Below are 24,779 nucleotides of genomic sequence, written 5' to 3'. Positions count from 1 at the left end.
ATTTTGCTTCTGGTGGAAACTCCAGTAATTATATCAGTCAATCTTTATTTGTATATAGCCAATTCATAACCACCAATGTTATCTCAACACACTTCAAAAAGAGGGCAGGTCTAGACTGTGCTCTGTCATTTTAGTTACAAAAACTCATTAGTAATCCACCATGAGCTTATGAGCAACATCTATTATCTGTTATCTGCTCAAACTGTGTTGGGAATGTGGTAGGGTGAAATGCAACAAAAGAAGAGGGTGATGCAGAAAGAGAAATAAGGGAAATACAAACAAAAGAAAAAGAATGTGCAGACAAAAGAGCAAGTGGAGAAAACAAAGAGGAAGACACATTAAAAAGAGGAGATGCAATACAAGGTCAGAGGAAAATACACAAAAAGAGAGGAAGATTCAAAAGAAGAGAAGAGAGAGACAGAAGAGAGATGCAAGAAAGAAGGTGGTAAAGAAAGATAGAAAAGGAAGATGTAGAAAAAGAGCAGAGGGATATGTAGGGGAGAATAGAGAGAGATGCAAAGAGAGAGTAGAGGAAGATGCAGAGGGAAAGTACAGGGAGATGCAGACAGAGAGAGTAGAGGGAGACGTAGACAGAGAGAGTACAGGGAGATGCAGAGAGAGAGAGTAGAGGGAGATCCAGGGGAGAGAGAGGAGGGAGATGCAGTGGGCGAGTAGAGGGAGATGCAGGTTGAGAGAGAGAGTGAAGGTGCCGAGAGAGAGCAGAGGAGATGCAGAGAGAGAGAGAGAGAGAGAGAGAGAGAGAGTGGGGGAGATGCAGAGAGAGTAAAGGGAGAATCAGGAAGAGAGTAAAGGAGATGCAGAGAGAGAGTAGAAGGAGATGCTGGGAGAGAGTAGAGGGAGATGCAGAATGAGTGGGGGAGATGCAGAGAGAGTAAAGGGAGATGCAGAGAGGGAGTAGACGGAGATGCAGAGAGAGTGGGGGAGATGCAGAGAGAGTAAAGGGAGATGCAGAGAGAGTAAAGGGAGATGCAGAGAGAGTAGAGGGAGATGCAGAGAGAGTAAAGGGAGATGCAGAGAGAGTAAAGGGAGATGCAGAGAGAGTAGAGGGAGATGCAGAGAGAGAGAGTGGGGGAGATACAGGGAGTGAGAACAATCAGATGCAAGAATGAAGGAGAAAAAATGAAGACCTAGAAAGAGCAAAGAGAAAGATGCAGAAAGAAAGAACAACTTTTAGGTTAATTCATTGCTTTTCTTGCCATTAATTCTTAATTCCATACCAGTGGGTTTAAAGTTGATTATTTTAAAGCGGTTTAACTGCAGATAACCCCATCTATGTCTCTTTTATTCATTTTCCTTGAGCCTTGTGGAAGTTGTTAGGTATTTTATTACCTTTGTTATATATTATGCTTGCCTGCATTGTGTGTCATCTCATGCAATGTGTGAATAATTGGAAAAATCCAAAATAACAATTGTTTTACAAGTTCAATATTTTGTATTCTTTAATTTTGTAAAATATCTTGAATCTCTGTTGTACAGGACATCTTCTGCCTTAAATTCAGGCATGGTAAGCTCCTGCATCAGCCATAAATTTTTGACTGTAGATGTGGAAAACTTACTTAATCAGCAGTTATTTAATGCAAACAACATAGCCAAAGTTAGGCTAGGTTACATAATGAAGTCTTTTAACAGTTTGCCAGAACATTTCCTTATTAAATTGGTCTTGAGCCAATACAATCTGTGTACCAAGATCATGATTGTAATGCATCCTGCAAGTTCTGTTTGCAGACTATAAACAGGTGTGATTGCCTGTTCACAGTGCACTTGAGGATCTGCCAGACTTTCTTTAAATGTCACCTGAAAGTCATTGATTGACCTTTATACAGGTGCTGTATGCATTCAACATTGAGTAACAGAAGTGGAGGAAATAAAGAGGTATATTATAAGCAGGTAAGGCTTTAATCTAATGTGATTTTTAATGAAATGCTCGACTAAATAAAAACCTCCATTCATTTATCATATTGTGCCCTTGAGAAATATCTGTGACTGGTGTTAAAATTAAGATAGATGTGCTTGAAATTTTACACACTTACATATGCACACTCTCCAGTCAGCTAATCCAGGAACTCTTTACTACATACACATACTGTAAATGGAGGATTAACACTCTTAAGCTATAAAGGCAGTGAGATGAAAAGTTGGTGCTAACAGAGATTGGTGATGCAGGCGTTCAGGGAGAGTCTTACTGGTAATCTTATTACGCTGCAACGACTCACTCAGGAAACAAACTGTGAATCAGATCAGACTCCTGCTCGGGTCATGTTTGATTGGCCTTTACTCACACAGCAAAACATACACTCTGACATGCACAGGCCTGATTAGAAAGAAAGGAATGACAGATTAGTCGTGAAACGCTGAATAGCATGTTGGTTAACTGATGCATATTTTACATGCTAAATTCTAAAAAAGAGCTGTGTCCATTTGAAGCTCTGGAGCTAAACTCATTCTAGTGGCAAGTTTACTTATTTTCAGTATTTTGTACTTCAACACTTGGTAAGTTATTTATTTTCATTATGATCAACATTATCAATAACTATTGGAGCCTAAATATCTACATCTCCAAAATTTTACCCAAGTGGTACAAACAAAAGAAAGACAGTACCTTTTAACTGCATAATTCCATTGGCAACATTTCGGTACTGAAATGTGGCCAATGTATTCATGTAATCAAGAAATGTGCAGGGGTGTGCCTGCTTTTTTGTCAGTTACCTAACCCTTAAGCCTGCATGGAGCCCAGCATGGCTCTGCTAACAAGTTCTGTAATAAAGTGCATCATTTAAAAACATTATGCATAATGTACGTCAAAATATACAGAACAAATTAGGCTCCAGGCTCATGTAAACATATTTTTTTCTAAATCAAATACCACTCAATCACCAAGCAATTTAATGACAACCTATAAAAATCTTCATTGCTCACCCTAGTGATACATTTTCACCACTAGCAATACACTACATAGAGACAAGGCATCATATAAAAGCTGAGACTCAGCCGGTTCCACGAAACTCACGATTGTCTTCAAATGGGTAATGCAAATAAGTCTGGTCAATTTGAAAAAAAATGTTTAAAAAGGATCAAAAATGTTGTATTTCGACGTTTTGGACCCCATAAGACATGTGCATAAGTTTTTGCATGTAGGGTGCTAAGGATTCATCACGGGGCCCAATGTGCCACAACCGAGGGCTGGAAGGGGGCCGAGTCAAGCCTTACCAAGGTCAACCAAGGTCAGGCTTGACAGCATTTCTTTTGTGCAGGCCTTTTCACCCCTTGCAATACATCCAGAGACTGATGTCGGTTTTCAGGCCCTTGGGACATCCACAGCGCTACAAGGAGCTTGTGGCAACCCTACTACCCACCTGGGCATGCTTACTAGTCACATCCACCTCTTTGTCCACCCTAAATGTGTGGATTTTGTAACTCTTTCAACAGATTATTTTCCCACGCTCCTGGTAATATGCAAGAGCATCCAGAGCACTATGGGGTTGTGTCAATCCTTCTTCCCGCCTGATGCCACCCTCAAGCAGCTTGCTACATCTGTGCCTTACTTCAGCCTCAGTTTTTGGCCCAAACATGCCTAAAAGTTCTGCATAGTATTCTACAAGTGACATACTGACCTATAGAGTGGCATCTAAAAAATTCCAATGACACAGATGGTGCTGAATGTGGCCAAAATGGCACATTTTGGAGATCATGCCTATATCCACTGTACTAAAACGTCTCTAACTCTGCTCTGGATTGCTTTATTAGCACAAAAGGTAGCACAGGTAATGTTAGGATTCTGGTCTATGGTATGCAAGTGATTTGGGCCTGCAGTGGCATCCTTCCTGGATGGAGATATTCATACTAAACTGTAATTTATGTGGGACAGAGATAAAAAAAAAAAATTGTCTGTGTGCCAAGTTCATTTATCCTGACAGGAGTAACATATATTTTTGAACTTAAACATCTGAATACATCTCATAAGAGTTCTCTTTAATATAGTATTTTGATCATTCTAATAAGCTTACAGTTGCAGAGATATACTCTATTGATTACGAGTATGCAACTTTTAAAGCAAAGACGAAAAGTAGAGGCAAGATTTGCACAGATAAAAAAAAAAAAAGATATAGTCCAATATCTGATGTTTAGGACTACTGGATTCTTCCTAATTGTTTTACAACCTTGCAAAGATTTTAAACACTGTATTAAAGTATTATTTTTCATTATTTTTAAATCAACCTACTTTGAGAAATTTAAGCACACAACCTTAAAGTATGACTGTAACCCTCGTCTTCTCCTAGCCGTTTCATTCTGGGAAATTATCGGTATAAAGAAGATGATTGCAGACTAAGTAAGTATGCAATCTAAAAAAAAATCAAATTCAGATTATGAACCGATAAACCAATCTGTGTTAATTTTACATGGCAATGGAAACAATTAAACTAGACAAATAGGGACTTTAGGTAAGTATTGATCTGAATTTTTAACTAACATTATTTAGAGGTTTTATTGGGTTTAATTATTGTTTTGGGATTAAAAATAACTCAGACTTTAAGGGAACCAAATGTTTGAATTATTCAGGGATAATCGTGATGCATTAAATTAGTCAAAGTAGTTAAAATACAGGCATAATTGTCTATCAAATATGTAAAACTGCTGCTATAATCCAAGAAAATAGCATCTAAGACCTCAACATGCACCCAAAAGGGGCTGAGTCACCACTCTCCACCCTGCTTGAACCCCCATCTGCAGGCTTTGGCTCAGCAAATGCTGTCAAACACTGAACGTCAGGCGGAGATTAAAAAAAAACACAACGTGGAGAGAGGACTGAGACAGACCGAGACGAGAGGGAAAAAAATAAATAGCTGGCACAAGGTAGACTGTACATACTGTACCCTCAGAGGTGGCAGGCAGCCCAGACTGGAGAGCTGCCAAGTGCTCCGTACAACAAGCACAGACAGACAGACAGACAGATAGAGGGACAGACAGAGAGAGACAGACAGAGAGCAGAGGGGAGGGACGAGGCAGCAGCAGCAACAGCAGCAGCAGCAGCAGCGGCGGCTGCGTCTGAAACGCTCCACATCCACGACACGCTGTGCATACCAAAGAGCCCCTCCACTCTCCTGCTTCATCTCCACAATATTCTGTCGTCTCTGAAGCGAGCTGAAGGATGATGGCAGCATCAGTTAAGGAGGAGGAGGAGGTGGAGGGGAGGAGGGGCTGAGGTTGAGGGTTTGGGGACTTGGTGAAGTGTCATCATTACAGAGAAGAGACGATAAAAATCGAGACGCGGCGTCAGGCTGAGAAAAAACCTTGAAAGTCAAACGGTGGAGGTGGAGGTGGAGGTGGATGAGGGGGGTAGAAAAAGACAACAAAAAGTATCAAAGAAACTCTGCCTCAGCGCTGTCTCTTCCCTAACCGTCGCTCGTCTCCACAGAAGCGCTTGTCTCGCCTTTTACGCCAGACCAAAGCGGCTATGAATCAACACTGATGTGTGTAACAGTGCAGGTTGATGTCGTGCGTCAACACAGCCCCGCTCGGAAAGAGGAGAAAAGAGAAGCAAAGAAAAAAAGTTTGTGCACTTGCTGCCACTGTTGCTAAAAATACACTGCCCACATCTTCCGCTCGGTTGCCTCTCTCAAGGTGGAGTGTGCGGTTCTTCCTAGAGTTTTCAATGTTCTCTTTTTTCCATTTGATCTCCCATCAGCACAGTTTTCACCCCATGTCAATGAGCACAAAATGTAGGTTATTATTAAACCTGTTGATATCACAGAAGACAGGAAAATGATCCACTTCTGCAGGAAATCTACTCAAATAATGGCAAGCTGAGTGTATCTCAGATGGAAGTCTGCATTCGTGCTTTTAAAACTAACCACTGTTAAAAATCAATCTGTAATAAAAAAGTACTCATTCCTCTCTGGATTTACAGCATCTTCATACTTGAGTATAAGCTGGCCTTTTCTCCTCATATATCCCTTCAAAACAATGGAAAACTTTAAATTAAATTTTAAATTTAAATCTTTGCCATAAACTGATCACAAAGCAGGTTTCATTTGGTGGACACTGTTTAACTCTTACAGTGTTTACCAGCTATTTGTTCTCTTATATCCTGTAAATGATTTAACACTGATGACAAAGAACACTGGCAAAAATTGACTTCCTTATTTAATTTCTTGTCTCTGTTGCAAAATAAAGAATTTTTACTTCCTTAACTTTCAAGTCTTATCTCAAGTCTGTTTTTGGACATCTTCCATTACTGTAATTTTGGAGTAAAACACCTAAAACTCATCAAGATCATTCAAGATTTGTTCATGGTTGTAGGTTTATGGTTGACAATAATTAAATAAATATATACTTGAAAAATGTGCACAGTTTCTGTTTCTCTCTGACTTCTACGCAAGGAGAACCTAGTATCTGTTTCCCTCTTTATGTGTAAGAACCTTCTTTAACTAGCAGAATAGAAGAAAGGACACATTTAAAATCCCCTTTCAGTAGGGTTTTTGGAGGAAAGGGACCATAACTACATCAATTTCTATGTAATTTTAATGGATCTTTTATGCGCTTAACCTGGCACGCCAGATGGATTTGTTTCACACATTCATGTGGAAAACCTTCCATAGACAGTGTTTGGGAAAGGGCAGAGCCTTTGAAAATAAACTCGGAGGGTGAATGGATCAATGTTTTGTCTGTCACATCTTTACTGGCCAATCAGAGCAACAAAACACGTGACGTAGCCGTTGCCCAGGTTCGCCACTATGGAGGAGTAAACTCCAGAGAACTGCACAATGCAAACCATGGTGACTGTAGACATGTCAGTACACGACTTTCGTCATTTTTGAAAAACAAACAAGTCAACGCTGATCTTCTTTCTCCTTTAAATGAAGAAATGTTGTCAAGTTTTGATAAAACTGGTGCTTTGGCAGCATCCACGCTAATGTCTTCCACCATAATTGCACCAGCCTCTTCTTGCTGCTAACGTCACGACTCTGCTGTGACCAAAAGTACTGCCCCTCGACACTGATTGGTCCTGTCACTTTCTAAGCGGGCCCAAACGGTTCCGATGGGAGCTTAGCAAGATGGATTCGCTAGTGAGAAACACGGAAACGAGCGAATCCATCTGCTTTGCAAGGTTACGTCTCTGTTGTAAAATACAGAATTTAACCTTTCTTAAGTTTCAAGTCTCAGGTCAAGTCTCTTTGAAATACTTAAAATACTGTCATTTGGGAGTAAAACAGTTAAATCTAATTAAGATCATTCAAGATTTGTTCATAATTGCAGGTCAAAGTTTTCAATAAAATAAACAAATATATACTTGAACCATGTGCACAGTATCTGTTTCTCTATGTCTTCTATGTAGGTTGAACCTACAGCATCTTTTCTCCTCTTTATGTGTGAACACCTGCTTTAACAAGCAGACTAGATAAATATGTACGTTTTGTAGCTAAAGAATGTGTACCAGACGTTGCGGTTCCATCAATACGTAGGTTAGTGTGGAGAAATGGTCTGAGTTGCTTCTTGTTTGATGTGATTTGAATTCACATGATGGTGATACAGTGGAAAATTTTGTGAAGGTTAGATGCTTGTTAAAAGTGGATACCGGGGCGCAGGTGGCCGAGTGGTTTAAGGCATGCCCCATCTACGTGGGCAGCCCAGGCTCAAGTCCATCTGTGACACCATTTCCTGCATGTCTACTCCCCACTCTCTCGTCCATGTTTCCGATTCTATCCGCTGTCCTCCTCTATCAATAAAGGCACAAAAAGGCCAAAAATATTTTTATAAAGTGGATGCTTCCCAGTCTGACTCTGTGAGTAAATTCTGTGGTTTCCAAATGTAAGTACTTGTATTCGATCTGAAAATGGCAGTATTGGTGTTTCCCCATAACACTGTATTAGTCTGACAGTTAACATATAGCACATTTAAGTCTATACCCTAAAGGTGATCACATTTTATTCCTATCATTATTAGGCTGCAGAGTTACTTTTTGTGGGCTGAAGAATGATGACGTGTAATTTTAGCTCCATTTTGAGGTAAATGGCCTTCAGTGTTGGAGTTATTTGACAGTGTAAGTGCATTAAGTGTTTGTCCAACTCTGTGAAGAGTCAATTAATCTCAATTCTGCTATTTCAAATCTGGGGGGATATGTAGATAGAGTTTACCCATCATGCCCTTGGGCATTGTGTTCAGATGTGTTATAGATGTATTTAGATGTGTTTTGATGTTGCCTGTTGTACAGTGATTAAGCTGGAATTCATTTGTGCATTTTCTTGATCTTAAAACTTTGCAGCATGAGTGAAGTTATCAACTGAGTTACTGGCTTCCCACCTATGGGAAGAGGTAAGATTAAGGTGAGGATGGAGTGCTCTCTAGCGTTACAATCGTCTCTTAGATTCATACTTGCCAGAGGAAACCCTACCTTGCAACAGGTGTTCAACACAAGGTGGCACTCTTAATATGCTTAAAGTCTATTTATCCATTTTCTATACAGCTTATCTAATTTGGTGTCGTCAGGGGCTGGAGCCTATCCCAGCTGTCATTGGGCGAGAAGAACACCCTGGACTCGAGGAAGTCCAGTACCCACACATACACGGAGTAAAAATGCAATCTTCACACAGAAGGGAACCAGGAGCCTTCTTGCTGTGAAGTTAACCACTGCACCACCATGCAGCCCTTAAATTTGAAGTGCATTATAGTGTTGTAATGTTGTTATCACTTAGAATAAACACCCAAGATGAGAGAAAATAACACTGTGGGTGTTAAAAATCAACACTATGAGACAGTTAAAATATTACCATGTTCCAAAGTGTACATTTAACTCAAAACCAGTGAGAATGATCTAAACTCGGTGTTCAATTTAACACAGTGGGAGTTGAATTTACTGATGATTTTGCTGTGTAAAACAGGTTATATTCTCTCAGGACAGTATACTTGATGTGGTCATGTTAAAATATCCCAGTGCTGTTGCTCTAAACTGGTGGGTTGTGACACATAATTTAGTCACTGGGTCATGGATGTGCACCTGGAGGAAAATTGCCTTTATGATATGCTTTTATTTTGAAGGAAATGTCTTTCTATCATTGTTACATTACAACTTCTGTTTCATCTTCAGTCCAAACTGACCATTTTTTTCATCACAAAGATTTGGTTATTATTCAAGAATGGAAGGATTTTGGGGTGCAGTTTGTCATTATAGAGGAGGCGGTGCATCCTGACACTAAACCAGCTGACAACTATTGCTCTAATGCAGCACTTTTCTCAGTTTCTAACACAGTAAAGTAACAAGTTACTTTTAAAGTAAAGTTACTCGATACTGTTGTGGACATAGAATTAGGAAAGAGGCTTCAAGCACTGGACAATCTGTCTCAAGAAGCTCAAATGGTTCACATTTTCAAACACAATCATTGAAATATTCAAGCTCCAGCATGCTTCTGCGACAGCTTCTGTCTTCTCTGCTTCGACGTGTGAGTGAGAAAAAAGGAGGAGAGTGTGTTTGCAGCAGGGATTGTGAAAATAGGGTATAATTTTTAAATAAACAGTGAATATTTCCTCAGAGCTACTTTTGTTTTTGACACGCTGCGTCGTGCGCGGAGACGTATTCACTGGCACAGCGTGAGTTTGTCATTCATCTTTGTCACAACACAGGCGAGGGTGTCAGCATCCATCTCAGTCATTGTTTAAGTTAGGGTGAGATGTGTACAAACAAACGATCCTGGCAATTATCGTTTTGTGCAAACTGACAGTGTTTCTGGGAACAAATAGTGACAGCAACAATAATGCCAAGTCGACACTCACACCCTTTAGTGTTCCCCGCTGGAAAACAAGCTGGGTACTAAACAGAGAGCTCATTTTCTGGGCCAACATCAACATGTGGATTTGGGGTTTTGTGTGTGCTTGTATGTGTATGTGCATGTAGAGCGGGTTCCCTCAGAGGTCCCATGGCTTTTACAGTGTCTCAATAAACCATCTGCACTTAGGGCCTTAGGAGCACGGAGCTCTTTGCTGCCTATAAAAGACGGTTCATGCCATTAAAACAGCACAGCGCTAAGTAGGCTCAGAGCACAGGGTCTGCAGGGGTGTTCATGTAACCGTGTCAGACCGGACCAATCAATGTGGCCTGTGTTCTGACTTGTGCTGCCTCTCAGACCTCAAATGTCACAGAGGTGTAGGATGACAGGATGATGATGTGCAGGCACCTCGTTGAGTAAAGTTTCCCACAGCTGTGCGGCTCCGCTGGTCTCTGCAGTTATTTAATCCACGAATTAGTGAATCTGGGTTATGCTCCACATTCAACAAATGCAAAACTAGTGTATTTATAGGGAGATGGAGCAGATGTAAGGCAGATCGTCCCTCTGTTCAGCTCTCAGCCAGAAAAACTTCAAATTTGACATCTATTAGGATTACATACACTGGAAAACCTCAAACCTAAGCGAAGGTTTTCCTCCAATTTCATGTCAAAAATGATTTAAAGTCGAATTAGCCCAGCATGTCTGGATGAACATCTTATTTTAAGATAAAAGAAACAAAATTTAGCCTGTATTTCTTTTAGTAAGATAAAAATATCTGCAAATATTGCAGTCAAATTTCATTTATTGAGTGTCTTGAAATGAGACATTCTACCTGAATATGCATGTCTGATTTCAGCATACCTAACAACTTAAATGTAGGGATGCTGGTAGCTGTAAAGTCCATGCACCCAAAACACAGGGGTCCTCAGACCAGATGGTCTCTCTTTCACTTTCCACCCATCTTCACTGTTCTATCTGATTTAAGGCAGAAAAAGCTCTCAAATGGATGTCAAAAGGCCTGGTGGTTAGGTCGCACCCCATAGACCTGTGGCTTCTTTCCTGCATGTCACTCCCCTGTTTCTAAGTCTCTCCATGGTCCCCCTCTGTGAATAAAGGCATAAAAAGCCCCAGAATGAATCCTTTCAAATTATTCCAAGCATGTGGGCCTTATTTTATGGTTTAAATCTTAAAATAAGATGTTTCTCACAAATTGTAAGATGAATGCAGCGTAAAATAGGAGTAATGAGATATATTTGACAAGAAATTTAACTAATCCATGAACAGAATCCTGTGTTTCTGCAGAGTATATCATGCAAACAAATATATTTTGAGAACTGAAAACGTATCTAATGAATCTAGTCACATTGAATCTTTGAATATTTCTTTAAAAGCTTGTGAGATCTCAATGTGGAATACTGCAAGAAACGGATGCAACTGATCTGTAACAGTAGAATTTTTGGTGGCACTATAGGCCGCACTTCTGCAAATTTTTCTACCTTAGAAGACACTTTAGCATGTTTATATACCATAGGGGAATCTAAGAGGGCACTTTTGAACTATTTTTTGACCATTATGGCACCAGCCCCTCCCCTCTCAGTCCGCCTGTCAATGTCGGAATTTGAAATAGTTGTCTTTTGTTGCTGAACTATATGTAATGGGTAGGCATTATTAACACTGTCATTACATGGAGCTGGCATGCACAGAACCTGGGTCTACTGATGGTGGAAGCACTGTTATGAGCTGTTATTGCCATGTGGTAGGATAGGTAAGATAAAGAATGTCATCAAAACAAATGAAGAACGGTTCCCAATTGACAACCCTGACAAAGTCCTGGCTTCTAGCGCCCATCAGTCTGCTAGGTTGACTAGTGAGGGCCAATATTAAGACTTAGTTGGGTTTAGGAATCTCTTCACTGAGTGCTGATCCTGTAAGTAGGGCACACATATGTTGTGTTTACTTCAAATGACAAGAAATTCGACTAATTCCCCAGCTAAGATTTTGCAGAGTTTATCTTGCAATATTGGCTTTAAATCCATGAATATTAGCTTAAATGTTTGAGACCCAGAGTAAAATCCAAAGTTAGCCCCTTTCTCATGGACTTGGTGCAGAATACTGCAAGAAACAGATGCAACTAATCTTTAAAAGCATTCTGGCCTTTTTGACATGTTTTGTGCAACATTTGGAATCCAGATGCATCATTAAACAAATCTTCAGGAGGAAAAACTTGACAAGTTTAAGACTGATCAACTCCTCAGGAGGGAGATAAAATATTCACAGTTACAAAAACATGACAAATATCATGATAACACAAGAGCTCTGATGTGTATTTAGTGTTTTTTTAATGTGGTGGGTTGCACAGGGGAATTTGGACTGTTAACGTCAGTACTTATGAAATCCTGGCTCTGGCCCTGCCTGACGTAGATACTGTATCAGAGTGAGCATCAGCTCGGATTTGATTGTCGGCAATCTTCCATTTGGAAGGCTGTGTACTGTAGCTGTAAATGCAGATGAATTTTAAAAGTAGTGTAGTTATAATGTAATGTGTAGTTAAATGAACAAGATATAGTAGACATTGAAGATCTTAATCAGTGAGGTTACCTTAAAGTCAGCCTCATAATGCACAAAACACTTCATATTTTGCATCGTCTGAATAATGACTTAAGAACCTGGTTTAAAGCAGATCTGGGCCTGTTTTATTCTATTTTCAGCATGTATATGAATGTTTAAGAATATGTTCAATAGGTTAAAATGTGCCACTACGTTTCACTGGGTTACCTTGTGTTTGAAATGGCTTATGTTTGCACAAAGACATATTTCTGCCTTTGCATTGAAGTAGACGATTAAGTTTGATCTAATCTTTTATATTAGAAAAGGAAATCTTAAATAAATCCACAACATGCTTGGAAAGTCTCCTTGGAGATTATGTTGTATTAAAAAGTTAAATGCATGTGTAAAAATTGAGCTGACAACTTTTTAACTGCTACACCACGGTTTTAACAAAGATCTGGATTATCAAACTCTTTTACAACACCTGCATCACATGCATTTAAGGAACTTTAAAACTCAACACCATAAGACCTGGATACTTTGTAAAGAAGCAATAAATGTGGAGAAAATAAATGCACAATGGTATAAATGATTACAAAATAATAATGTTTTTGAGGTAATGCTGATGTGGCAGAAATATAACAACAAATTCTGAAACACTGATCACACATTACAAGTGCATGCAGCACTGTAATCATCTATCTGGATTATTTTGGTTTTACAATCTGAAGAAGCTAAAATCATAACTAAAAGTGAAACTCATAAAGTAACAAGCACTAATTAACTAGGCCTTTCCTCCATCAATAATACCCTGAAACTACAGATGCTCCTGGGCAAAACATTCCACATCCGTTTACATGCAAATTATAGCTGTGTATGGACGGCTAGTCTGAAGTCAACTCATTTTGTAAACTAACTTCATCCTGCACTGGTAATCCAACATCACAGCATAAGAATTGGTAACGTTAGCACCGCTGGCCTTTGATTGTCCTTGGAGGTTAGCGTCCACATTCCTATACTAAATATCATCCCTCAATGCTTGGTCAAATGTGAGAACAAGCCGGCATAGCCTCTAGACCAGTGATTCTCAACATGGGGGTTGGGACACTACGTGGGGGTCCCCAGATGCCTTCCTAAAAATAAGAAATATTTCTTTATGATTTCAAAATGGGACACTACACGGGGGTCCCCAGATGCCTTTCAAAATATAAAGAATATTTCCAAATAATTTTGAATTGTATATTTTTTTTACTAAAAAAACATATCCACATAAAATTAGCTAAATGAAAAAAGAAACATGTCATTTGGTAAGATTTATGTTGAAACCAAAGAAAAGTCCTTAAAATGTTAGTCTACACACAACTATTCTTTGCTGTGCATGATAGTGGTTAATGATACTTCAACCACCTTCAGGTATTGTGGGGGTTCCTGGTCTCAGGCACCTTTATTTTGGGGGTGGTGGGCTAAAAGTTTTAGAACCCCTGCTCTTGACAACTTCATCCCTAGTCCCTAGATCAAAACAGTGCTAAACTGTGATGTTCCATCAAGATGCTATCGATGCTATCAGTTTACCGTTGTTTACATCCCATTAAAGAGCATTATGGCAGTAAAGCATAGCGGCGGAAGGCTGCATTATATTTTTGGATGAGTGTTTGACTGAGACTGTGGGCCTGAAATGATTAAAACAGCAAGAATTTATTTAACCAACTATTAATTTCAGTGCCGACTGCTAAGGGGTTTAAATTTGGCCCACTAATTACCTGGAATCAAAAACATTCCTTAGGGACGTGGGAGTAACCCACTCCCAGAGTCGTTGGACCTTACATCAAGTCCAAATCAGATTCTATAAGTAGCAGTACTGCACAAAGGACTTGACCATTTTCTATCTACAGAGGCCACTGTGTGTAATTTTGTACTTTTGTACATTTTTGCACACAACCTTCAGGTGAGATCAGATTACATGATCTTTTTGTCTGTTATGATAGTCACTGTGTCAGGAAAGGTGACAAAAGAACTATAAGTGATTGACTGCATGGTGGTACCTGACCAATCTTAACAACCAACATGGTTTTGTAGGAAAGGAGAGGGGCAGAAAGAAGACTGTACACACACAAACAGTTTTCACTGTTTATCCAAACATTATGACTGATGCACTCTCTGGGTGCTAATGCTAACAGCAGTTACACTGACATTTCAAGTCAGCATCTCTCTTTTTAACAGTCTCTCAACTTAAGGCAATAACATTCCTGTCTTATGATGCGTCGACAAACTTTTCCTCCATCTCATAGTTCGCTCTCACGGCACCAACTTCACCTCAAATGGAACAATTCATAGAGATAAGACAGAAAAATCGAAAAACGCCGTCCAAGATGGGGCCTTGATTGTCTTTCACTATAGCTATGTTCATACTGCAGTTAAAGTCACTCATATTTGATTTTTTTCTGTCAGTGTCAACAGCAATTGTGGCACTGAATCTGAAATTTTCACATCAGATTCAGTGTGACTTCCTATGTGGTGCTAAATCAGATGCATATCTGATCTTATGGAATTGGACTGAATTGAGCTTTCAGGCCTGCAGTGTGAAAGTAGCCTTTGACACATTCACTACATGGGATAAAACCATACATTTCAAGGGCTGAACATCTGAAAGTTCAGGCTGTGACAGAGCCAAAAACATGGGCTGTCTGTGGCTTAATCATGCACAAACCTGCACAAATGTACAGCATCTACACTAAACTTTTCAATCTTATATTGCATTTATTATCGTATATTAAAGTTCCTAGGCAGAAAGAGAACTGCTGTTTTTTAGGTTTACATCTGAGCTTACTTTTGTGCTCACTGTTTTGCAAGTTAAATTCCCTCTATTGGTCTAAATCCTTGGCTGTAACTGATTCTGGCAGAGAAATAGTAATGTGGATGTATAGAATGGTGTAAATGCTGTTTGTTCAAGGAAATCATCCCATCTGTCATTCTCTGCAATCAACAGGAAATCCATAAATAAAAACAGAAGGTGCTTCTATCTTTACACTGATTGGTGTATGTTGAGTTGCAGGTTCAAGGGTTGGTTTGATTTCTTTACCTGAGTGAGACAGCAAATGCATCCGTAGACGGAGGCTGTCCAGGAAGCTCTTCCCACACAGCTCACAGCCGTAGGTCTTCATTCCACTGTGCATCTTCCTGTTGACAAAGAGAAGAACACACATCTTATTGTCTGGATTGAGTTAAACAGTTCTTTTCAGACCAGACAAACCCAACACTTAAATAGATATCCACATGGATTTTTTTTTCAGCTTCTATCTTAAAACTTTCAGCACAAAAAGGTTTGTCCTGTTGCAATCAGAGAAAAAATATCCCACTCTATCAATCATAGAATCAGCACATAACAGTAACCATCAGTGTAACAAGGCGACCAACAAACCACACATTTTCCTCTGCAGGGAGCAGCAGACCATGAATCGGGGCTGTAAATCACAAGATGCTATTCAAGCAGAGGCATTATCAACTACCTCCATCTCAAGTGCTGCAGATGGATAAAGAGCTATAAAGAGAAATACAATGATTTATTCAAGCAAACACAGAAGACAGCTACTTAGTGTTATGAACCATTTATAGCCTACTTTTTGATTGCCGCTCACTAATCTAAAAAGGTGATGCGTAGCTGGAAGCAGAATCTGATCGGCAATGAATTGCCTGTCCCCAAATAGACAGTCATTAGGCTGTAACGTAGTTTAAGTGCACAAGGTCAGACAAGACTAAGGTTCAATATTTGATTATGTGGGGAAGGCCTTGAAGGTTAGGTAACTAAATAACATCTGACAACACAAAGTCTGGCCTTTCGACTCTCTCTGTTACGAAATCCTCAAAGACCCCACGGCTCAGCACAAAGCGTATTATTCTTCAGAGATATCTGAAAGTGCTCTAAAGCAATTAAGGTGACAAGAATTGCCAAACAACTGCCACAGTGCCTTAAAGCTCCCAAGAACTTCAAATACCTCACCTTGGGTGAGATAGACAAAGGCACACACACCCTCGATTGTAATGATTGTTTGTCAAGTTGCGGCTGTTTCAGATTTAGCGCTTTTAATCTTTTGGAAGAGGTGCTCTTTCATTCAGCGCCTCCAAAAATTTATCTTTCTGAATACAATGCCACAATGAGGTCAAAATGAGGCAGCAGAAAGTTGTAAAAGCCACCAATGATAACACTTTATGCAGATGATGAAGCTTTATACTGTCAAAACGTCCCATACTTTTGATACTTTTTAAAACTTTGATGCCGTGTGTTTTAGTCACCATTTTCATGAACAACATCTTCACAAAATGCAGAAGCTAATCTATGTCATAAGACAGGTGCATACAGGGATGCCTATAGAACTGGCTGGACCCCTGAAAAACCCAGAGAATTGGCCCTCCCCAGCTGTGATTTATTGGTGATATCAATGCATCAGTATTGGATCAGTGCTAGCATTCGCTAACAGTTACTTTATTTTGGACCTGAAAGTCTCAAACTACGATTGGGTTCTGCAGTTGGAATTATTTATTCACACAAATTGTTATCACCATGACTTCCCTCCATTTTTGCCACTTCATTAACAACCCGTTTTTTTTTTACAATCCATATATGCCCCTCCTATAAGCAATTTTATCTCTTTTTTGGTCAAGTTCTGCTGATTTTATCCTTTATATATCACTTCGAATCATTTTTGCTGTCTTTTTCCCATTTGTGCCAGTTTAAATGGCGTTTTTTTTTTTTTTACCATTTATTGCCACTATGTTGCCACTTTATGCCACTTTTTGGCACATCTTTTGGCACTTTTATCCCACTTTTGCCTGTAATTGTCCTTTTGCCTAGTTATACTCATTTTTGCTGCTTTTCACCCATTTTGCCTTTTTATTACTTTCACTATTAACCTAATTTTGCCACTTTTATCTCACATTTACCACTGTTTTTGTCTTTTAAAACCCATTTTGCTGCCTTTACCCCATCTTTTGCCCCTTCTTTTGCCACTTTTTTCCATGTTTACCTCTGTTTTGGCACTTAATACCTATCCTTGCCACTTCTATGATGCACTTTTATCTCTTTTTTTGGGTGAATTTTGTCCAATTTTGTCAATTTCACCCTTGAAATGCCACTTTTTTGCCACTTGAACTCATTTTTGCTGCCATTAGCCTATTTGTGCCACTTCTTATGCCACTTTTGACCATTTTTCCCATTTAACAAAATTTTTTTCATACTGTCGCCACTTAAAACGAATTTCTGCTGCTTTTCACCCATTTTGCCCTCTAATGCCACTATCAACCAATCTTTGCCACTCTTTATAATTATCTAATTCTTTTCTATTAATTTGTTTCAGTTTCTTCTATTTTTTTTCCTAGCATCCTATGCCTATGACCTGAATTTTTGCAGAGATTAAAATAAAACAGGCATCAGTATTGTTTGATTTCACTCGACTAAAGTTTATATTTCTTGCATCATGATAACCCTGGGCATGTTCCAAGATTAGACCAAGGTGCACAACCTGAATGCAAATCTGAAAACTATACCCCAAATCTGCACACGAAGTTTGTGATTCTATATTCAGGTGAGAGTGAGCTTCTGGCAGACAAAACGAAGCATTCTTGGGGAAACAATGCCCTTGATAAGAGATCTGCTCAACTTGGGCGAGATGACAGCCATCCATCTCGGCGTCTCTCAACAAAGCGGCGGAGGAGGAGGGGGTGCCACTCTCCTAAAACATGACTGATTGATGTCAGATGTCGAATGCAAATTGATTTACAGCTCTCTTTTGTGCCTCGAGAGGAGGGAAAGGAGAGAGACAGAGCGGGGATGAGGCAGACGGAGTGAGATTATAGCATTTCTTATGGCAATGGCTGCAGGAATTATTAAGCAATGAAGTCTGCGACGGCTTTGGTGGCAATTAATCGCTACAAAACATCCTTGAAACCTGACAGGAGATGGTGCTAAAAATGCAGGAAAGTTGAAGGTGTCATGGACAATGTGGTTGTTAAAATTTGTGGAGGGACCATGGGAACTCAAGGCAGAATGACAGACTTTGGCGAGCGGGGAGTAATTAAGGGGCTTTTTAAATGTCAAAATTAGCCAGAAAAGGAAAAAGAGGCAACTGAAAGCCAAAACAAGACACAAAGTGACAACTGAAATTAGAAAAAGGACTCTGATTGTGAGGTATCAGTCTGCAGCAGAATGTATTGAATTTGTTGAATGCAACTGAAAGCAGGCTTTGCAATGCAGCGACAAATGTGATCAATCTGTGGCGTGTTATTACACATGTTGCATAAATTATCTTGCATATGCATTATATTCAAGTCAGGTTCCACTGGATAAACTGGCACTTTGACTCTTCTATGTCTATATCCTACCATCGTGATTGGTGCAAAATACCCCAACTAGAATAATTCCATTAGTTTTTAGTTTCAGTCTAAAGGTTGACATCCACACCTGCTGCTTTAGGCAGATAAAATTATCTTAAGTCAATTTGTCTTTCACAACTTATCCACCAAAATTGACCAACAAACTGGACAAAGGAATGGAGCAGGATTCGTTCCTTTAAGGATCATAGGTTGATGTACTCACACACTTTCAATCCGATAAGGGGAAAAGACCTGCAAGCACTAAACCACAACACAACACACACCAAGCACAAAGCCTTTCAAAGGCCTTTTGTGTCCCTCCTCAATCTGACCATTGTGCCCCCCAGACAGAGCACTGATAAGGTATGGATGGACTTATTAAGGCCTCTAGAAGTGGAAGCAGTGCCATGTTTCCCCCCATCGTGGATGTAGTGCTGATTCCTAGCTGAGAGTGTGGTAAGTTTAACTGCAATGACTAGCACTTTGCACTGAAACAGCACATTAGATGATGTTCAACAGAACAGTAAAGGTACCTGCTCCACTCATTCAGTCTGTTAGAGAGGAGGTTGGAACTTTAAGAGGCTTTTCACATGGAAACACCAACTTTTCTTTGAACATTTCAGGGTGGGATTTTCAATGACAAGAACGGCATCAATGTTGGCTACAAATTCTAAACCAGTACCACACATAGAAACAAAAACTTATTCAAAAAGTAAAAAGGAAAGAAAACCCTGATTACCATGTAATGACAGCTAGATTACACTGATTCCTTCTGCAGCATCCTGAATGCCCGCTGCAGTGAGATGTAGCGAAATGCAGCTTGATGCAGTGCAATGCAACATTTTCCCCAATTGTCCCGTTCCTATTTTCCTCTCAGTTGCTCACATTTAGATGGACAAGGAGCAGGGAAAAAGAGAGATGGCAAGGTATCAGGAGTGTAAGAACATTTCTTAGATTTTCTTTCTCATTTCTAATTCAACAGAGCTCACCTGCTAGCTTACAAAGTGGAGATAGTTGTGCATTACTGATGTCCGTATCCATACCTGCCATACAATTACCAATACAAACAGCCACACCCCCAGTTATATTGGTGTAGTGTATATTCGGTGCTTTTCTTGTAGTATGGGAGTTGGAATTGTCAGTATTTATTGTATGAAGTCTTATGATGTTGGATGCTCTTAGGCACCTTATATAGTATAACAGACTCTGTATTTTATTCTTAAATCTTGATGTTTGCACATCAGTGTATGTTTTGAGCTTTGTATGTTGCACTACTGCCCAGGCAAATTTCCCCTCTGGGACAATAAAGTATATCTTATCTTATCTTCTCCGCACTCAGAATAAAAGCGCTTAAGTTATACTATTCACAAGGGGAAACTGAAATTTAAAGGGCAGAGAATTAAACATTCAATGGATCCAGTGTGGACTGCAAGCATGGGGTGCTATGTAATGCCTGACCGTCTCATGGCGTTTCACTTGGTGTAATTCTACAACTTCAGAATTGTACACTTTGGCCCCGTCCATACAGAGACGAATTCAGGAGTATACGCCAAAGTTTTTTGTCATATCGGCATTTCATCTACACGGAAACGGCGTTTTGGGTGACTGTAAATGATGCTTTTTGAAAATGGGTCCCAGAGTGCATAAATCCGTAAACGACTACCGTTTCGTCTCCATGTGGACGGCTATCCGCATCTTTCTTGAAAAGATTACGTCACACACAGCGTAGCCCCCTTAAGGCGCCTGCGCAGGTCTGACCAAAACAATAATAGCGGACTACACGGTTGTGTTTGTGCTGCAGAATCTACTGAGCTTGTTATGGCTTTTACAGAAAAATCTGATGCTCCTTTACCACCACCGCGAAACGCACACACCATATGTTCTTAAATCCAAAGCAGAGAATAACCAGAAGGGCAGCTAAAGGGAAAGTTTGTCTCAGTTCTCTGTGATGTTCTTCTTCTCTTTTGGTGCATTTCCGTGGCAGCAACACAGCGCCACGTACAGGCACTACAGCGTTTTCAGTCATTTCCAGTGGTTTCATGCTTATGGGGATATTTCCTGAAACGATGCCGTCTTTACAGAAACTTTTTTCAAAACGGCAATATATCGTTTTCGTCTCCATGTGGACAAGGCCTTTGTGGTCAAAAACCAGCATAAATTTGTTGCAAGGCATGGTATAATTATAGATTCCAAATGTAAAAATCTTAATGAGATGGCATAAGGTAGTTGAAACAGGAGAAACCCACTGGTAGCTAAAATATCCAACATGGAAGTTTCCAGGTTTTATTCCAGACCTGATGATTATAAAGCACCAAAATCAAAACAGTTACAAAGGTCAAACTCCAGCTGGTGACACTGGATAATAGTGAGCCTTAATGCTACTAACATGGCTATAATGTGGACACTCATAACAGCAAATATGAAAATTTCTGCTGATATGTACACTTAAAGTGTCTGTAAATATTGGCCTTTAGTGCGAAAAGGTTTGCAGAGTTTTAGGTGGGACCAGCAGACCTATGTAAGCTAAAGCCTTTTTCTGTGTCCATCTTCATTCCTTAAATCTTACAGTGGATCCAAAGGGCTGAAGGTCGTTTCTTTGTTTTTGGCTTGGCTAAAATGAATGTGAAAACATCAGCGTATTGGATATTCGCAAAAATAAACATTGTGCATGCCTACTCAAAGTGGCCCCAGCATTTATAGAGCAGGTATAAAATGAACAAAAGTGCATACACCTTCAAAGCACAGTGCAACGTAAGACTAAAGTCAGCTTTAAATAAATATTATCTAATAATGATCTGTGGAGTTGATAATCTACTGTGTTGCAGCTCCAACAATGTTTAATGACGTAAAAGGACACTAAAGTAATGTTTTCTTAGCACAGTGATGTAGCTGGAGTAGACCTCTCCCTCTATACACACTTCCAAATCCCATCATAACTGTCTGCTTTCATGTAGTGCTTCTGAAAAAGACGAAGCGAAGTGTGTGTCTAAGTTTGTGTGAGTGTTTGAGTGTGGTGGGTGGGAGCGAGGGGAGCGAGGGAGGGTCGGTGATTTGAAACAGACTGACTGTAGCCATTAAGCAAGTTCACATAAAACTCTCTCAGGCCATTTACTCAGTTAATAATCGACTTTGTCCAACAGTCACTTTTGACAACGGCCATAAATTTTAAATTTATGTCAACAAAACATATGCTGATCACCTCGCGCAGTGTGCCTCCTCGTAAAAAAAAAAAAAAACTACTCAACCAAGGGGCTGCCTGAATGAGAGCGTATGTGTTTGAAATGTGAGCCGATTACAGGCCTGGGTTATTGAGCCGTAACAGCTTGCCTCGTGTAATTCAGAACTTTTTTTCCCCCCATTTCGCCCCTGGACTTGGCTGGCCATATATCATAACTAGCAGTGCATTTGGTGAAATAAAGAGCCAGACTCCCCCACCTGCCCACCAACTTGTTGTAAGACAGTAAAATAAGGTGACACTGCTGCAACAGAAAAAAATAACCACGGACTTGGAAGGTCCTTTAATGGCTTTGAGTCATCCGGATCTCATATGATTGGACTTCAACAGAAGCAGCGGACCTACAGCCAAAGCTCATTAAATCAAATGACTGTGCTTGAAAACTCACACTGATGCCCTGCTCGGCTCAGATCACCATTTTATACCACCATTTGACAAAAAAGAAAAAAAAGCCAAGCAGAGCCACGCTTGATGACTTGCACTTAAATCTCATTGCTTGCCTATAATCTATTTCTCCCTCAGCAGCCTTGAGCGTCGTTCTCCATCCTCATCTATCCTTTCATCTTTTATTTTTCCATCTTTCCCCTCCATCCTACGTGGGTGAAGGGAGCGATAAAATAACCTGAAATGATGTTCGTAAATAAAAGCTTTGGAGAGGGAGGAATGAGGGGGGTTAAGATGGAGAGAAAGAAAGCAATAAAAGATAAAGGGAGGCAATTGATAAGAGGTGGTAAATAGAAGAGAGGCTGTGTGGCTGTTTGTTCATTAGTTTGCTGGTCAGAAGGAAAAGAACTGATAATTGGAGGAAGGAAGGCCGCTGAATAGGCTAGAGCTTGGACTAAAGTGGCAGACAGATGGAGAATCTGATGTGTAAATCAGACATTTAGTGGCAGTTATAAGAGCGGTCATATACAGTGACTTGCATCCAGGTTTATATCTCTCAATAAACACTGCATTAAAGTACTCCTATTGTTAATTGTTCTTTTCCTTCTTCAATCAAATGCAAGCTTAAACGGCATTATTTCTAGGAAAAACAGGAAAGTGTTACCTGTTAGTGACAACCTGTAAGAATACTTGCATCCTACTTTGCAGCTTTGTGTAGTTTTAAGCCGCTTTCTTACCCCATTATTTCAGTTTTAGTTAGGGTGCATAATACTACCTGCATGATATCAGAATCGGCAAATAGGAACATTTCTGCAGATATTTACCAGCCGTAAAAATGGCATACAAATTTTAAAGAGAAATACTTTCTGAAAGTCACAAGTAAGATTCTGAGAGATGGACTGGGATTTACTTCTCAACTTAGCTTAATGCTAACACATAATAGAAATCGTCTTTAACGCGCTAACAGATTTAGCTTTGCCTGGTGCTGATCTAAACTCAGCCTATTTAACTAGACAGCACTAAGTAAACTAGATAATTTAATTGATCATTTATGTCACAGAATATCACTGGTTTCTTCTATTTTCACTTAATGGCGGCTAGCAACCATCTGGGGGTAATACCGCATTAAAACCAGGCATGACAAATATAATGGAAACAAAGTTTTAAATTAAAATAAGAGATGCAAATCTTCAGGGTTTTTTTGCACTGCATATGGGTAATTATTTGTTTTAGTTTGAGGCAGAACCCTATATAAATCAGTATCAACAAAAGAAATATCAGCATATCCACCAAAAAACAATACTGCGCATCCTTAGTTTAAGTCCAAGTAGGTCAGGAAAAAACTTAACATGCTTTAAGTAGCTTTTTGCCAAGTATTAATAATGACAGATCAAGCAATAAGACTTTTGTACACTGTTGAGCACTTAACAACTAACAAATGTAGCATCTAGCTAGTTTTAGGCTACTTTTTGAGCTAGCAATTAGCCTTTTCTTCCTCAACTACCCCTAGCTAGTTTTGGCCTGATTTCTGAGCCTGAAGTACACGACTACTGTCAACAAAGTTTCATTGTATTCTTGCATACAATAACAAAGTGTTCATCTTGCTAGTACTACCAGTGGTCTTTTCAGGAGACTGTTTTACAAACTGCTGAGGTATTAACAACCACCATATTAGCGCTAACCAACACATTTCCCGACTAGTCTATGGTAGGATACTGTTCTGGCACAAAATGATGAGTAAAGTTGGCTGAAAACTGCACCGCATACATGCACCCTAGCACTACAAGAGAGACAAAGCTAGCAAAGAGCTTCTTCTGTGATTCTGGTTTCACACTGAATGGCAAAGTTAGCTACCTAGCTTATGGTGTACTCCACCTAGCACTAATCAGCAAAGTTAGCAACTAGTCTTTTGTACGTAACCATTCTAGCACTAAATGACAAAGCAACAAGCCTTGTAAGCGCTGCTTATTTAGTGCTAAACAACGTTAGATGTAGAAAATTTTAGCTAGCATGCCTGTTAGCATGAATCTTTTTCAGTTAGAGACCACACAACAAAGTATTACGGGTAAATGTTAAGGGTTAACCTAAAAAGACCATTTTTGTGTTTGAAATTCATGTTCTGTGTCAAGCCAGGCATACTCTGTGTGATTTCAAGTTGACTCTATAACAGATGTGGCTGAATGTTAGCTCATGCTGTGCGACTGAATGGCTTACAATGCACAAAAATTGTGCCAATTTATGCTTTCAAACTATACAGACTGATGGTCGTGCACAACCTCAGTGTTCACACTGTACAAGTGAAGTTGGAGGGGATTGTGTCAAAAATCTGAAGAGTTTCCTTTTTGACAGGAGGATAGTGAAATTTCAGTCTTGGAGAAAAAAGCAGTGAAGACAGTTAGCAGTGTAAATACCAACGCTTCTCATGTGAGTGCATTGACAGAAAGAACTTGTCAAGGCTGCAGGCAGAG

At 39.7% G+C, this 24,779-nt stretch overlaps 1 protein-coding gene across 3 annotated transcripts in view; it reads right to left on the bottom strand.

Moving 5' to 3' along the window:
• zbtb16a (zinc finger and BTB domain containing 16a) overlaps nt 1–24,779 on the bottom strand; it is a 309,589-nt gene that overhangs the window by 166,422 nt on the left and 118,388 nt on the right. For all 3 annotated transcript variants that reach the window (XM_041801573.1, XM_041801571.1, XM_041801572.1), the window contains exon 3: nt 15,406–15,503. In XM_041801573.1, the coding sequence (XP_041657507.1) occupies nt 15,406–15,503 (98 nt within the window). The remainder of the gene's footprint in view (nt 1–15,405; nt 15,504–24,779) is intronic.

Source organism: Cheilinus undulatus, linkage group 12 (assembly GCF_018320785.1).
Source record: "Cheilinus undulatus linkage group 12, ASM1832078v1, whole genome shotgun sequence".
NCBI classification, from domain to species: domain Eukaryota; kingdom Metazoa; phylum Chordata; class Actinopteri; order Labriformes; family Labridae; genus Cheilinus; species Cheilinus undulatus.
This window is presented reverse-complemented; position numbering and strand designations above follow the sequence as displayed.